Source organism: Choloepus didactylus, chromosome 14 (genome assembly GCF_015220235.1).
Source record: "Choloepus didactylus isolate mChoDid1 chromosome 14, mChoDid1.pri, whole genome shotgun sequence".
NCBI classification, from domain to species: Eukaryota; Metazoa; Chordata; class Mammalia; order Pilosa; family Megalonychidae; genus Choloepus; species Choloepus didactylus.
In genome coordinates this window covers 7,163,835-7,180,366 of record NC_051320.1, presented here as the reverse complement: position 1 = coordinate 7,180,366, position 16,532 = coordinate 7,163,835, and the positions used below count along the sequence as shown (strand labels likewise).

The following is a 16,532-nucleotide window of genomic DNA, read 5'->3' as shown; positions in this document are numbered from 1 at the left end:
ACAAAAATTTATTTCCTAAACCATTTAAGAATAAATTGTCTTTTGATACCTCCCACCACCCCGTGCTCCCCCACCCTTTAGTGTGTTCTCTGCAAGCAAGGACTTCAGGGCGTTCCCCTGTAGAACCACAGCACAACCGTCAAAACAAGGGACAATGCACATCACTGACATCTTGTCCTCAGACGTGTATGATTCACCCGCTGAGAAAAAGGCTGCGTTGTCATGCCCCCTTCGTACTTTCAATGGCAACAGTGCCTTAAGTCCTTATCAGGACCCTGCACTACTGAAGATCACAAAGCAGATATTTGTAGAATGTGCGTCCTTGGGGCTTGTCTGACAGCTCCTCATAGCTAGGCTAGACCAGATGAAATCAGACCAGACTACATGAGGTTTTGTTTCCACGTAGTTAGATTCAGGTTGCGCAGCTCTAGCAGGTGCATCACAGACAGGCTGTTTCCCCAATCCCGACATTCGACTAATTGCACTCTGTCTGACGGCGCACAGGACTTTGCATGTTCGCCTTGATAGCTTGGGGAGGTGGCACTGCCACCCTGGTGTTCTGCGAAGCTTCTGCCTTTCCTTCTGCCCTTTGACGGGAGGCTCCTGGAAACAATGGAAGCATCCCCTTCCTCATCAAATTTTCCACGTACTCATTTATTTATTTTTATCAACGTGGACCCATGGTTTCCTGTTGATTCACTGGGTAATAATCCATCACTGCCCTTATTGATTTTGAAGCTCAGTAGAACCAGATCTGGCCCATGGCGCCCTTCAAGTCGCTTTCTCTGCCTTTTGGCATGTCGCCATCATTCTTATTTTCTGGCAAAATGAAGTAATCTAGCCTTACCGTTTATTTTCCCTCCCTCAGCCCTGACATCAGCAGTTAATCTAAGGAGCTCTGGCTCCCTTTTGTGAAGAATGATTTTAGAAACTAGGGTCTGGGTGCTGCCCTTCTCTTGCCCTTGGGTTTCGCTGACCCCAGGCACCGTCGGGCAACAATTGATTCCTCCTTGCTCAGGCCAGGACAGACATACTGTTTGTTTCCTGAAAATGATTCTAGAACAATATGATTGTGACTACAATAATCACTATGTATGTTTTATCACTAATTTGAATTTAGCACATGTAGTGTTAAATCTGAGACCTAACAATAAAAAAAGAAAAGTGAACTATATAGTCCTAAAACTTGCACAAATTAAGACTGTAAAGGGCAGGCTTTAAATATCTGAAAACAAAATAATCCCCCACCTTTTTAGGGCTCGCTGACTAAATAACAGTGAGGTGTATTTTCCATAAACAATAGAGTAAAATATCAGTGATTCTGAACAAAGTCAGATATCACATCCCTCTCCTCTGTGCTTCCCCATTTGAGATGGGGTAAAGCAAAATTCACTGGCTCGGGGTTTTCACCTTTAGGCAGAATGGGTCTGTCTTCCTCTTCTGGGAAGAATCTGACCCTTGGAATTGTGCTCTGAATTCAGCTCTATGTTGAGGTCAAAGATACATAGGGAGTGAACACTGATCTTAGCATTTTGGGTATCCTGGAGGACTGAGGTGATCTTGGATCCCAGTGAGAGAAGACACAGGGCTATACTATCTGACACGGGGCTATAATCTGATAGATGTCTACACCCTCTGACATGGGATATATCATCTTTCACAGGGAAATACATCTCCCACAGGGTATACCATCTGACATAGCATTTACCATCTGATTCAGGGTATATCATCTGACACAGGGGTATACAATTTGAGGCAAGGCACAGGGGTAAACAATTTCAAATGAGGCTATGCTATCTTATAGGACATGTACAATCTGACATAGGGCTATACCATATGACAAAGGACTGTACCATCTGACAGAAGTGTGGTCCATCTGACACAGGGCTATATCATCTTGCAGAGGGGTATAACGTTTGGCTAGGACTATAGTATCCCTCACAGGGGTATATCATCAGACTCAGGCTGACAACAAGGGACTATACCATAGCAGAAGGGGTGTTCAATCTGACACAGGGATATACTACCTGACATGGGCTATACCATCTGGCACAGGGCTGTATCATCTGACGTGGGCAACACCATCTGATGCAGGGGAATTCATCTGACAGAATACACCATGTGACACTGGGCTCTACCACCTGATACTGTTTGACACAGGAGCAGTCCATCTGACCTAGCATACACTATCTGACAAAGTGTTATACCATATCACACAGAGATGTTCCATCTGACACAAGGTGACACCATCTAATAGAGGGGAATGCAATCTGACACATGTCTACACTATAAGATCTGGGATATGCCACAACATTATTCCAACTGCCACAGGGCTGTCCCTCCCACTCAGAGGTATACCATCACTTTCGAGAATAATAGAAAAGTTTTTTAGATGAATAGGATTTCAAAGAGTACACACCCACTAAAAATATTGGAGGAAGAAATGTTATGGAAGTGTTTTTGAGAATTGAATAAAATATTAATTTTAATATATTATTAATTTTTTAATTAATATAAATACTTGTTATAGATACTCCAATGTTTCTGTATTTTTCCAATTAAAAATTATTCTGGATTGTGACATATTTTCATTCTAACTATTCACTTTCATACCTAATTTTGTATTCCTCATTTTTTTTAACTGATGAGGATCCAAAATACAATCAGCCCTAGGCCCCAAAATGTCTGTGTGCCTCCCAGTTGAGAGGCCAGTGGAGCCCCAAACGTGCTACTGCACTCAATGCTATGACTTGGTATTGGATCAACTGATCGCCTAGAGTGGTGGGTTCCACACTCCATTTAGAATACCTGTTAACTATTCCCTCTTCCTTTCCCAGTTTCTGGAATTAAAAAAAAAAAAAAAAAAAAAAGTTTTTGTTTTTACTCTCTAATTTCCTTGTTTCTTTTAGCTCCTCTACAATTGCCCTACCCTAACTTTGCTTTGTGGTTTCATTTGCCTTTCCCTAAAAGCTAACCATGTTTAACATTTTAACAATTACTTAGATTCAGTTTATTTAAGGCTTCCTCCAAAATGTCCTTAAACTCCTTACCTAAGTGAGGCTTTTTGTGAGCTCACCCAACAGTAGGGTTATACTGAACCATTAATACTAGTGGACTGCTTGGTACATAGAGGGGCTTCCATGAATATTTCTTATATGAATTAAAAAATAAAAGTGCATTCATAAATAGATTGATGAATTGCTAAGTTTCACAACTTATACTTGCATAGAAGCCTCCAGAATGTGATCCACAACCCACCCTTCATTAGCTACATATAGCAAATGAATAAATCAAACTTTATAATGTCTTATACTTTTGCAAAGGGGGAAATACTTGGAAACTGAGTTGGCATTTGTTGTCAAATCTCACTCATTCTGAAGCCTTTGCTTTCTCATCAGTACTAGGCTGACTTTTAGGGCTCGTTTCTTTCCAACTTTCAACAATGCTGATACTGAGAGAAAAAGAGGCAGAACTGCCTAATGTTTAAGAGCACGGATTTCTGAGACAGGCTGCAAGATTCAATTCCTTAGCTCTGCCACTTACTAGATCTGTGAACTTGGCCTATTAAACTTTCTTTGCCTCAGTTTCCAAATGTGTACAATGGGAACAATTATCTGGCACATAAATGTAAACTATACAACTGTTAACTATTATTGCAGAATTGTATTTATTACTGTTGTAGCTTCATGATCAATATAGCAGAAGGGAGAGGTTTTCCCCAGATTAGTGTCCCCAAACCAAATATGCTGTGGCCCACATCTTTAAGCTTCAATTTGGCATGTCTGGGGGTTCCCTTCCCAGAAACAAAGGTCTACAACTCCCACAGGACTGTTACTACAGGCCTGGTAGACAAGATGCCTCTGTGTAATTTTTCACTGGCTGCAAGGTATCCTGCTTGAAAATGTGGTTTTCCGTTTGAAATGCACAAAATATGGTACATACATACAATGGAATACTACACAGCAGTGAGAAGAACAAGGTCGTGAAGCATATGACAATATGAATGAAACTTGAGGACATAATGTTGAGTGAAGTAAGTCAGATATAAAAGGAGAGATATTGTATGTTACCACTAATGTGAACCCTGTGAAAGATGTAAAACAAGTGTCTAATATTGTAGAATATAGGGGAACTAGAGATAGACAGAGGCTAGTGAAGGGGGAACGATAATCTAATAAGAACAGATGAGATTTTGAGGGTGGTCTTAATGATATGGGAATGCTCAGGAATGACTAGGGTTTTTTAATTTTCTTGTGGTATGGTAGGAGCATATTGCAAGCAATAAAGTTATTTCAGGATACCTGTACCTTTGCTTTGTTTTGTTTGGAAATGTTTTTGTTGTTGTTTTTGTTGTTGTTTTTATAAATAAAACCAATTAAAAAAAAAGGCATTCTGCTCAAGTCAGTCATGTGACCCTGATCTGAGACCAGATCCAGTCACTGATCCTGGTATGCATAGAAGGCTCCAGAATGTGATCCACATGGAGGAAAATAATCATTCATTTACCACTACCCCTCTGGTAGGGCACTACATGAAATGTTCCTCTTCATAGAATGACTTTGGCATGCCAAGTTTAAAAGCCACAAAGCAGAGAGCACTGGGGTTTGCTTATTTATAGTAAAGGAGATTTCCTATATATGACAATCGAGATCAGATTTACATTTAATTTGATGACTGAGGATATTTATCTCCAGGTCCCAGTGCAACTTATGGACTTATAGTAAATTTTATGTAGAAAGGTAAAATTAAGAGTAGCCTTTTATTTTACATTGGTCAGAGTAAAGGTCTGGGCATTCTAAGATACTTGTGGTAGCAGTATAAATTTGTATGGCTTTCCCCAAAGTCTGCATGGACACGTGAATCTAACAACTTGAATACACTGAAATATTTTTCCACACAGGATTTCTAAAACTTGGAATTAAAAGAAATAATTGAGATGCTAGATAAAAGACTATAGGCAAAGACCAATTACTTAATAACTATTAATTTCTTGTCTAAATATTTGATTAATTTCTGTTCACCCCAATAAAATGCAAACTCAATAAAAGCAGGGACAGTTTCAGTTTTTTTTCCACCCATATAACAGATCACTTAGCATATAGTAAACACTCAGTAACTTTTGTTAAGTGAATCAAAGAATGATTGTTGGGATATTGATGATATGAGATCAAAAGGGGTCAGTGACATAAATGTCCAAAATTAAGGGACTGACTAAATTACCTATAATATGATCAAATGATGGAAGAAACTGAATCAGCCAAAATGCCATTGTTTTTTGAAGAATTGACATATAAAAAAAACCCCAAGACATATTTCTACATGAAAAAGCAGGTAACAGAACAATATGATCTGATTATTGTATTTAAAAAATGAACAAAGGTAAAGAAAATATTGAGTGACCATTTGTTTATGGTGATGCTATCAGGGATGATTTTTATTTTCTTTTTTTAAAAAAAGCATCCTTATTTTGTAACATTATAGCAAACTGCATCTTTTTTTGTGATTCCAACTTTAAAAGTTTATTACAACAACAATATAATTCAGAGAAATTCCTGAACTAAATGTCTTAAATGACTCTTAAAGAGTCAAAAATATAAAACACATTGTACATTTAATATTAAAGAGAAACAATCTTAGTAATACAAGAGCAGAAGACCCAGCTTATTTTCAAGAGATATTTTTGTGAGACAAGACAGAAACCCAAGAAAATTTTACTCTAAACTTCATAGCTGCTATTAACACATGTATTTATTAAACATGACATTAGAGTTTCAATATTTCACAGGTAAGAAAAAGAAGGGAACAAGAATAATGAGGAAACTGTCTCAAATATTAAATCCAAAGATTTTGGTGATATACTTGAAAATACCGAAGAGAGAAGTGAGCAATTTAAAGGAAAAGCATTTTAAAGTGTTATCAGCACAAAGGAAAAAAGTAAGCAATCATCCTTCTTGCCTATTTATTTACATATTCATTTTTTATCTTGCTCACAAGACTATGAATTATGAGGTCAGAGAGCCTGTCTGTTGCTTTCGTCTCAGTTCCAAAGAATCTAGTCCAGTGCTGAACTGAGCTTGAGACATAGTGTTTACTTAATAACTGAGGAGTGTGTGTGGGATGCAGAACAAATGTAAGAGGATAATTTTAGCAACTGGGTTGGAAATCCCCAGTAGGAAGATAGAACTATGACATGTGAGAAGAGTTTCTTATGCATCATTTTTGTAATGTTTAAACAGCCTATTTTTAAAAGAGGAAGTTATAAAGACCATGTAGATACTCAGAAAATGCAAGTCTATATAAGAACATAGAAATGCATGCATGCTGTATTACTATAACTGTGTAAGAGTTAATTTGTTTATGCACGAGGAATGCACAAATGAAGGTGATTTGTTGCTGTAGCTAGTTTCTGGATTTCTTCCTTTCTCCCTCCCTTCTTTCCTTCTTTCATTCCTTCCTCTCTCCCTCTTTCCTTCCTTCCTTCCTTCCTTTTCTTCTTTCAATTCCATTAGTGTTTTGGTTTAAAACAATATAACCAGAAATCTATTTTGTTAGTCACTGGCAGTTAATTAAATAAAACAATAATTGGGTGAGACCTTCTTTCCCTTATTTCCTGGTACATCTTTTAGAATTTGCCAGAACATTCTTTACTGACAATTAACTCAAGTATTTCAGAGTTGTTCTTATATCATTAAGCACTAAGAGAAGAAAAGCCATCCTTAAGATGGCCAAACAGTGGCCTATATTTTTTGTTTCATCTTGCCCTACAGTGAACTTCAGGTGTAGGGATGAAAAATTACAACTACCCTTGTGGTAATCACAAGTTTTATCTTCCCACTTTCATTATATTTGAGGGTATTGTAAATTTTCCTGCATTTTCTACTGTACTGAGTCTTCAGTGGGAAGAGAAACAACTAACATCAAATGCAGAGGTCTTAGTTTCTCCTTGGTTATATAAGCAATATGAATTTTAAGCAAGGGTTTAATTATCAGTCTGAGGTGCTTCCAACCCTCGGACCTAGAATGGAAACTGAACGGGGATTATTCTTTAGGTATCATCCATCTTTTGACTCTCACCAGTGACTACAAGATTTGAAATTTTACAGAATTCTTGATGACTTGCTGTTGCAACAATTCTGTGCATAACACTGACATTTGAGTTTGTTAAGACAACTGTAAACTCTTCGACATGCCCAGAGAGATGGTTAAACCTCAAGATTAAAAAACAGCTAACGAACAAAAAACCCTTCTCTGCATTTGCCTATACTGTGCAGCCTGTATTTTCTAATTCCAGAACTTATTCAAAACTTTCTCTTCTGTATTTTACTCAGGAAAAAAAAACAAACAACAACAACAACAAAAAACAGCAAATAAAACAAACCATGGTAACAATTAAAATTCATACTATTTCCAATTGGACTTTACAGGTCTTCCTCTATGAACTTGTGCCAAGCTTCTCCCTATTTCATTCCCAGTTCCGCTGTGGGACTGCAGAACCCGTTTAAGGGTTATTTATGCCAATATATGGGCCCCAGTGCATTTCTCTGCATTCTATCAATTTGTCTTTTCTTTTTTACTCATTGGTCACTTGTTTTATGAATGACTTGTGAAGCCCAGAATTACTGTTTTCTGAGGAAACACCATTAAAATAATCAGTGCTTATTGACCATACCTTGAGGATCTTGCACATAATCTCATAAACTGAAAATGTTTTCTCTGCTCGGGTCCAGTCCCAGGTGGTCACCTTTGACAGATGAGAAAGTACCAAGTTATTCATTGTAGAAAGATGACCCCTATTTTTCTCTTTATTTCATTTGTATAATATGGTACATAATAAGTAAAACATTGGCAGATGTATTTATGTAGTCTATCAATTGTGAAATTATTCTCATAAACGTCCATGTATAATGTTTTGATTTCTTGTTTTAAACTTTATCGCCACTTCATTTCCTTTTTCAGCAATTGTTTTATATTATATGCAAAAATTTCCAATGTGTCCAATACCTTCAAGTATTTTAAATAATCCATATATTCTCCACATATAAATATTAAGTATTTATATTCTGCACATACAATATTTTTTCTTAGTTTACCTCCATGTAGACGCAGAAAAGAATACTGGATACCAATACTGGCTATGTCTTTTTTAAAGACATTATTTATACTAAAGATCATTCCAAGAAGTGAATGCTTTTATGACATCGTGAAAACAACAAGCACCACAGTGAAGTTGTTTCATTTATTTATGTTTTAAAAATATATTTTTCTGTCCAGTAGTAAGAAATATTCCAGGGTGGGAATAGAGTGAAAGATAGAAATATAATGATATTTTCCTTCCTTTCCTGGTGTTCTGCACTTAATGTAGACATAGACATTGAAATGAGCCATGCTTGATCATTCCTGTATATTACTAGACCTGCAAGCAAGATGTCTGGCATTTGATATTTATATTCAATAAATATTTATGGAGACTCTATTGTTGTGCAAGGTACATGTTTCCAAAAGCAGGACCATAGGTATAATATGTGCCTATATATATATTCACTGCAAAACCTAGGGACTGGAATCTAGAGCATAGTAGATTTCCAAAAATAATCTTAATTAAACTTAGACCTGTCCAACAAAGGTAAACATAACTAACTCATAAGTGATAACTCACCAGAATTATCAAAATTCCTTTGATTTTTCCAGAGGAAAAAAGCTTCTCATCAAAACTTAAGCACCACAGAAGTTTGGCTAAGCTTGACAACACTAATGCTAGAAAGATGCTACCAGTTTAATGTCTACTTATTATTGCTTGACAATAATAAATTGAATAGGACCAAATAAATTTAAAAGCCCCTCAAATTCCCTTTGGGAACAAGACATTAATAAGCATGTTGGTAAACTGATAATGAACCTTTAATTTACTCTATTTTTAGACTTTTCTTATTATACTTATTCCTCCACTTTTATTCAAATAATAAAATAAATTGATATATTGATATAGGCATATTTCTTAAAATCTTCTTTCTAAGGTCTACTGGGGAATTACAGCACTATTATAATTTGATCCAGTATTTTCCAGTTTCACTACCTAAAAAGAAATGCACTTCTAGATGTTTCAAGGGTTATAATACAAATATTTAAGGCCAATTCATGTATTTCCTAAGATATTTTTGAAAACATTTTGACTGTTTTCAGTATATTTTTTTCTGTACTGATTTTCAAAACACTTGAGTAATGTGCTGTTTATTATTGTTAAGCGAATGTCAGTCCACTGCATCAACTTGGAGGAAAAAAAAACAGTAAATTTGGATAAAAACACTTACTGGAGGTGCCAAAAACTTGTAAAGGCAAGAGCCCCTCAGGGCTAGAAATGTCGGCGAGTACAGCCGATCTTGAAGGGTGTCCTGATCCCGTACTTCACACCAGCCCATATAGACGATCTATAAGGAAATTAAATATAATTAATTGCAAGGAGAATCTCATTTAGACAGCTTACGTGCATCATCTATATCTTGTGGCATTTTAAGCATTTTTGAAATTATCAAATATATTGATGCCAAAAAGTACATTGAACTATATTTACCTTCATTAAGTATGAATCTCTCATAAGGGTTTATACTATGTTTCATCAATATTTATAAAGTGTTTGCATGTTTGTTCATGTGGTCCAACCTGGCAAGAGTTATATTTTCCACTCTCTACAAGTTCTTAACGGACACATGTGACTTTGTTCTAGAATCCATTGATTCATTCCACCAGATTCCTGATTAATGGCATTTTATGATATGGGAATGTAAGCATATTGTTCTGGTTTGCTAATGCTGCCAGAATGCAAAACACCAGAAATGGATTGGATTTTATAAAAGGGGGTTTATTTGGTTACACAGTTACAGTCTTTAGGCCGTAAAGTGTCCAAGGTAACACATTAGCAATCGGGTACCTTCACTGCAGGATGGCCATGGTGTCCAGAAAACCTGTTAGCTGGGAAGGCACATGGCTGGTGTCTGCTCCAAAGTTCTGGTTTCAAAATGGCTTTCTTCCAGGACATTCCTCTCTAGGCTGCATTTCCTCAAAAATGTCACTCTTAGTTGCACTTGGGATATTTGTCCTCTCTCAGCCTCTCTGGAGCAAGAGTGTGCTTTCAATGGCTGTCTTCAAACTGTCTCTCATCTGCAGCTCCTGTGCTTTCTTCAAAGTGTCCCTCTTGTCTTTGGCGCCTCTTCAAAACATTACTCACAGCTGCACTGAGTTCTCCCTGCCTGTCAGCTCATTTATATGGCTCCACTGATCAAGACCCACCCTGAATGGGTGGGGCCACGCCTCCATGGAAATATCTCATCAGAGTTATCACCCACAGCTGGGAGGGGCACATTCCAAGCAAATCTAATCAGCACCAAAACCTCTGCCCCACATGACTGCATCAAAGAATATGGCTTTTTCTGGGGGACATAATACATTCAAACTGGCACACATAATAGAGCTAGGAACTTCACTCTCAGCACCATCTTTGCTGTATCCCATGAGATTTCATATGCTTTATTTTCATGTTCATTCACCCCTAGGCATTTACTAATTTTGCCTCTGATTTCCTCTTTAGCACATTGGTTAAGAGCATCTGTTTAATTTCCATATATTTGAGTTTTCCATTTTTCCTCTGTTACTGATTTCTATTTTCATTCTGTTGAGGTCAGAGAATATACATTGTATGATTTCTATATATTTGAATTTATTGAGCATATTTTGTGGCACAACCTCTATCCTAGAGAATGATCCATGTGACTCAGAAAGAATGTGTATGCTTTTTTTGTTGGATGCAATATTCTATATATGTCTGTTAGGTCTGGTTGGTTTAGTGTATCATTGAAGTCCTCTACTTCCTTATTGATCTTGTGAGGAGATGTTATGTACATTATTATCTATACTATTAATATAGGAAGCTTTCCTAATAACTATCAATTTCTCCCTTCAAATCTGTCAGTATTTGTTGAGGATTTTCATATCTATATTCCTAAGAGGTACTGGGACTCTAATTTCCTTCCTTGTAGTAGCTTTATCTGGAGGGTGATGTTGGCCTCATAGCATGGATTAGGGAGCGTTCTCTCCTCTTCAATTTTTTGGAAGAGTTTGATCAGGATTGATTTTAATTCTTCTTGGAATGTTTGGTAAAATTCTCCTCTGAAGCCATCTGGTCCTGGGCTTGGCTTTGTTGGGAGGTTTTTATTACTGATTCAATCTCTTTACTAGTTATGGTTTGTTGCTATGTTCTATTTCTTCTTGAGTCAGCATAGATAGTTTGTATGTTTTTTTTTTTTTTGAATTTTCATTTCATCTAGGTTATCTAATTTATTGGTGTAAAGTTGTTCATAGTATCCTCTTACAGTTCTTTTTATTTCAGTGTGGTCAGTAGAAACAGCCCACTTTTCATTTCTGATTTAAGTTATTTGGGTCTTCTCTCTTTTTTGTCAGTATAGCTAATGGTTTGTCTATTTCATTGATATTTTCAAAGAACCAGCTTGCTTTTTCAAAAATTCTATTTTTTTTATTTTCTCTTTAATTTATCTCTTCTCTAATCTTTGTTATTTCCTTCCTTCTGCTCACTTTGTGTTTAGTTTGCTCTTCTTTTTCTAGTTATTCCAGTTTCAAAGTTAGGTCTCTGTCATTAAACCTTTCTCCTTTGCCAATGTTAACTTTCAGAGCTGGAAATCTCCCTCTCAGCACTACATATGCTGCATTCCATAAGTTTTGGTATGTTGGATTTTCATTTTCATTCACATCAAGGTATTTTCTAATTTCCCTATCATATCCTCTTTAAACTATTGCTTGGTTATGAGCATGTTTTTGAATTTCCGCATATTTGTGAATTTCCCATTTCTCCTTCTGTTTTTGTTTTCTAGCTTCTTTCCCTTGTGGGCAGAGAAAATACTTGCTTGATTTCAATATTTTTGAATTTATTGACACTTGTTCGGGGACCTAAAATATGGTTTACTCTGAAAAATCACCCATGGGCACTTGAGCAGAACATGTATTCTGTTTTGGGGTGAAGTATTATATACAGGTCTGTTAGATTAATTGGTTGATGTCATTCAATCTTTTATTTCCTTACTGATCTTTTGACTATATGTTCTATCCATTTTTGAAAGTTGAGTATTAAAATATCCTACTATAAAAATAGAACTATCAATTTCTCCCTTCTATTTGTATTTGCTTTCTATATTCTGGGGCTCTGCTTTTCGATACATATATATTTCTAATTGTTACTTGTTCTTTTCGAATTCATACCTTTATCAACACAAATGACCATCTTTGTCCCTTATAATAGCTCTTATTTAAAGTCTATTTTATTTGATTTTACTATAGCAAACCCAAGCTCTCCTTTGGTTAATATTTACATGGCATTTTATTTCCTATCCTTTTACTTTCAACCTTATGTCTTTGAATTTAAGGTGAGTTTCTTGTAAACAGCATATAGTTCAATCCTGCTCTTTTATTCATTCTGCCAATATCTGCCCTTTGGAGAGGTTTCTTTACTTACATTCAAAGTCACTACTGATAATGAAGGATTTTATCCTGTCACTTTGCTATTTAGTCTTTCTGTTATGCTTTTTTTGTCCCTCAGTTCATCTGTTAATGTCTATTTTCATATTTATTAGATTTTTGCATTGTATCACACTGAGTTCTTTTTCAATTCTATCTGGATGTAATTTTTCATATATTGTCCTTTTTGTTACCATGGAGTTTAAAATTAGCATCCTAAATATGTAACAATCATATTTCATTAGATACCAACTTGACCTCAATAGTGTTCATGTATACCATTCTTAAATTCCACCATCCCCCGCCTTTTATATACTTGTTACAAATTACATTGGACATCCAAAACCATAGGTTTATCTTTACTTTTTATGCATTTGCACTTTAGCACCTGTAGAAAGTAAGAAGTAGAATTACTACTGCCTTGTGTCCTTTTCTTTCAGTCTGAATAACTCCCTTTAGCATTGCTTGTAGGGCAGATCTGTTGGTGATGAACTCCCTCAGCTTTTGTTTTTCTGGGAATGTCTTAGTCTTTCCCTCATTTTTGAAATTCTTGGTTTTCTGCCAACTCTTTAAGTGTTTCAAGCCACCGCCTTCTTTTCTCCATGGTTTCTGATAAGAAATTTTCACTGAACTAATTGTAAACAATATGTTGCTGTTCTCTTGCAGCCTTCAGAACTCTCTCCTTGTCATTGGCAAGGAACAGTTTGACCAGTATGTGTTGGGTCATGCTTTTTCCAAGTCTATCCCATTTGGTGTTCTGTGGTCTTCTTGAATTTGTGCATATTCATACCTTTTGCTAAGTTTAGGAATTTGCCTGTCATTATATCTTTGAATATTCCTTCTTCCTCTTTCTCTCTTTCTTCTCCTTCTGAGATTCCCATAACCATATATTGATGCACTTGATGGTGTATGAGGGGTCTCTTAGCATACTTTTGCTTCTTATAATTCTTTTTCTTTCTTCCCCTTTAGCCTGACTTATTTCAATTTTCTTGACATTGAATTCACTGATTCTTTCTTCTGCCAGCTCCTATCTGCTGTTGAATCCCTCCTGAAATATTTCATTTAAGTTATTTTGGTCTTCAATTCCAGTAGTTTTGTTGGTTTTCTTTCTCTTTCTTTAGATTCTCATATTGTTCATTCATTGTTTTCCTGATATCTTTTAGTTCTTTCTCTGTGTGCTCCTCCATATACTTGTGAATACTGAAGATTTTTTTTAACGTTTGTCTGGTATGTCCATAATCTATTCTTCTTCATTAATATTTTCTGGATTTTTGTCTTCTTATTTTGGATAGGTCATCGTTTCCTCTTTCATTGTTTCCCTTGTAATGTTTTCTTGCAGTATACATTTTAATATTTTAAAGTGTTATCTCTGTAATTTATTCCCTGAAACATCTGTTTCTTGTATATATATATCCAGGTAATGATGAGGCACATTTTCCTGAGTGTCAGGAGTTAACAAAACTGTTGACACCTAAGCAAAATTCACCTTTCACTGTCTTTGCAAAATGCTTTGACTTGGTTGGTGCTCTCTTCCAAGTTCAGCCCCCCATCAGGAAGCTCAGCTCAAGGCAAATGCTAAATGCAGGGACTTCTCTTTCTTTTCTGGAACTGTGTTGTGTTCTGGGCTTGGGCTTTCGAATGGTTTGGGGAATTCCTCTGTTTACAGAAGTTTTAAAACCCCTCTGCTTCCCAGGAAACAGATCTTCTTCTCCAGTTGTTCTACTGCAGGACTCAGAGCAAGAAAGCCTCTGCCCCAGGTTGCCAACCCCAATTGTCTTATTTACAGCTTTCATTGTCTGAAGTGACTGTCACCTGGAGGGCACACCAGAGCGGAGTCTCCCAAGTCATTCTTCCCAACTGGACGGATGCCAGGGTCCCAGAAAGGGAGCACCAGCCCAGTCCAAACTGCCCTAGGGAGGGGATGAGTGAGTGTACAGGGAGGGCACCAGAGGCTCCTTCTATGGCTCCCCCAAACTGCACTTTCTTGATTTAGCACCTGCCAAACAAATGCACCCCTCCACAGCTCTGAGGATTGTCATGTCTTACAGTCTCCTCTATCACCTTATTTGGGGCTGGTTGGAGCAACGGCCACCCTCAGAGCTGGGCATCCCGTATTCCAAAGTTGCAAATCAAAAGCAGTGGTCTGCAAGTGCATGCAACCCCCCCCCTGCCCAACACCAGATACTGGGGAACTGGATTTCTACGTCCCTTTCTGGCACTAGCAAGCTACACTGTTATGACAGTGGGCAATGGATGACAGTAATTGCCACACACAGAGAGAGAAATTCACTGGTATTTGCCATAATTTACCAGCCTCTCCCTCTTGCTCTTCCCTCTTCTGTGCAGTGTTCTCCTGGACTCTGGTATTTCAAAATAGATGTTTCAGATAACTCCTGCTTGTTGAATAGTTGTTCTGGTGGAAGGACTGAGTCCTGGAGCCTCCTACTCTGCCATCTTCCCATCTTCCCAATCTCTGTCCATTTATTTTTATGAGCTTTCAATATGCCTGTTATATTTCATAAACCTCATTTTTAAAGCAACATGCAACTTGGTGTTATATTACTAACAGTTATATAACAACCTTAAGTTAAAACAACATAGAATGCTGTTTTATAGGAAGAGTTTTATAGGAAGAGAATATTCTGACAAATATGAGTAGATTACCTTGACTTTCAAGGACTATTGAATGAAATAAATTTTAGTTATTATGAATTATAAAACCTTTAACCTTTTTCTTAGTTCTCAATTGAACCAGAGGCTTCAGTTTTAAATAAATTTGATAAATTTCACAGTTTCTCTATGTTTATGACTCCTTTGTATCAGCAAGAGGAAAGAGAGCATAAAGTGATACACATAATCATGAGAAGGAAATGCTGAAGCCTCCTAAAACTGTAATTTGAATTGTCTCTTCTCCACTTTTCTAATTCTGGGCAATGAAATATCTTGATTTCTTAATATTTTATTACCATGAATTAGAGAGGTGGAAAAGAAACAACTGTTATTTTTCAAAATCTATCATCACTGGATACAATTTTGTAATTTTGAACTGAATGTGGTTTGGGGGATGAGCTGAAGATGTAACTCATAAAGACAGATTGCAGAAACGGAGGCTGTGAGGGATTTTTCCTCTTCCTTGCTCTCTGGGCCAAAGGCTGACCTTCCTATTTATTATGTTGAAACAAGGAAAAGGGCATCTCAGTTGTGTGGAGATGTCAAAAGGTACTTCTCAGTTTTCATCATGGACAGCACTTGTGTGAGACAATTACATGGTTGAACAGACAAAAGTCATTTTCAGTAAATGCTCCCTACTTGTGTCACAGCAAGTAATTCGAAAGATAAACATGTCACTTAATCTTTAAAGAACAGAATAACAAACTGCCAATACAGGCATATGAGAAACATGGCACTTTAGAAAAAAGTAGAATGAGAAGGAGGAAATTTCCTGTGCACGTGAACTGACAAGTGAACTGCAAATTGACAAGTCAACCTCCACATTTGTAACATTTTAAGATACATATTTTGGAAGTTTGCCTACTTTAAACTAAATGTTTACCTCAAAACACAACTAGTACATGAAGCCTGTCCTTCATAGTACCATCCTATAATTATATATATATATATATAATTATATATATATATATATATATAATTATATATGTGTATGTGTATATATATATATATATTCATAGCAAATTATTGGGTACAAAAGAGTCCTACTGAATCAGAAACTCTAGGGGGTGGAGCTGATCAATTTATGTTTTAAGAAAACCTCCATGTGATATTAATGCTTGCTCCAGTTTGAGAAGCACTGATTTAACGGTGTGTATTTATCCCCAAGTCAGGGAATGGACCACTTAATTCTATTATAACCCAAACAACTGGCAAGGCTGTGTATTACTGAGAGTGATGTTCATTACTTAAGACAGAGATAAAGCAATGAGTAGGAAAAAACACACAGGAGATTCAGATTTTAGAGGAATCAGACACAGATATTGGACACACACTTTAAAATG

The 16,532-nt window shown here is 36.5% G+C and overlaps 1 protein-coding gene across 2 annotated transcripts in view; it reads right to left on the bottom strand.

The window, feature by feature from the left end:
• SNTG1 (syntrophin gamma 1) overlaps positions 1-16,532 on the bottom strand; it is a 1,042,376-nt gene that overhangs the window by 84,777 nt on the left and 941,067 nt on the right. For both annotated transcript variants that reach the window (XM_037803436.1, XM_037803438.1), the window contains exons 14-15: positions 9,309-9,425; positions 7,670-7,741 (exon numbers count right to left, since the gene is read on the bottom strand). In XM_037803436.1, coding sequence (XP_037659364.1) covers positions 7,670-7,741; positions 9,309-9,425 — 189 coding nt within the window. The remainder of the gene's footprint in view (positions 1-7,669; positions 7,742-9,308; positions 9,426-16,532) is intronic.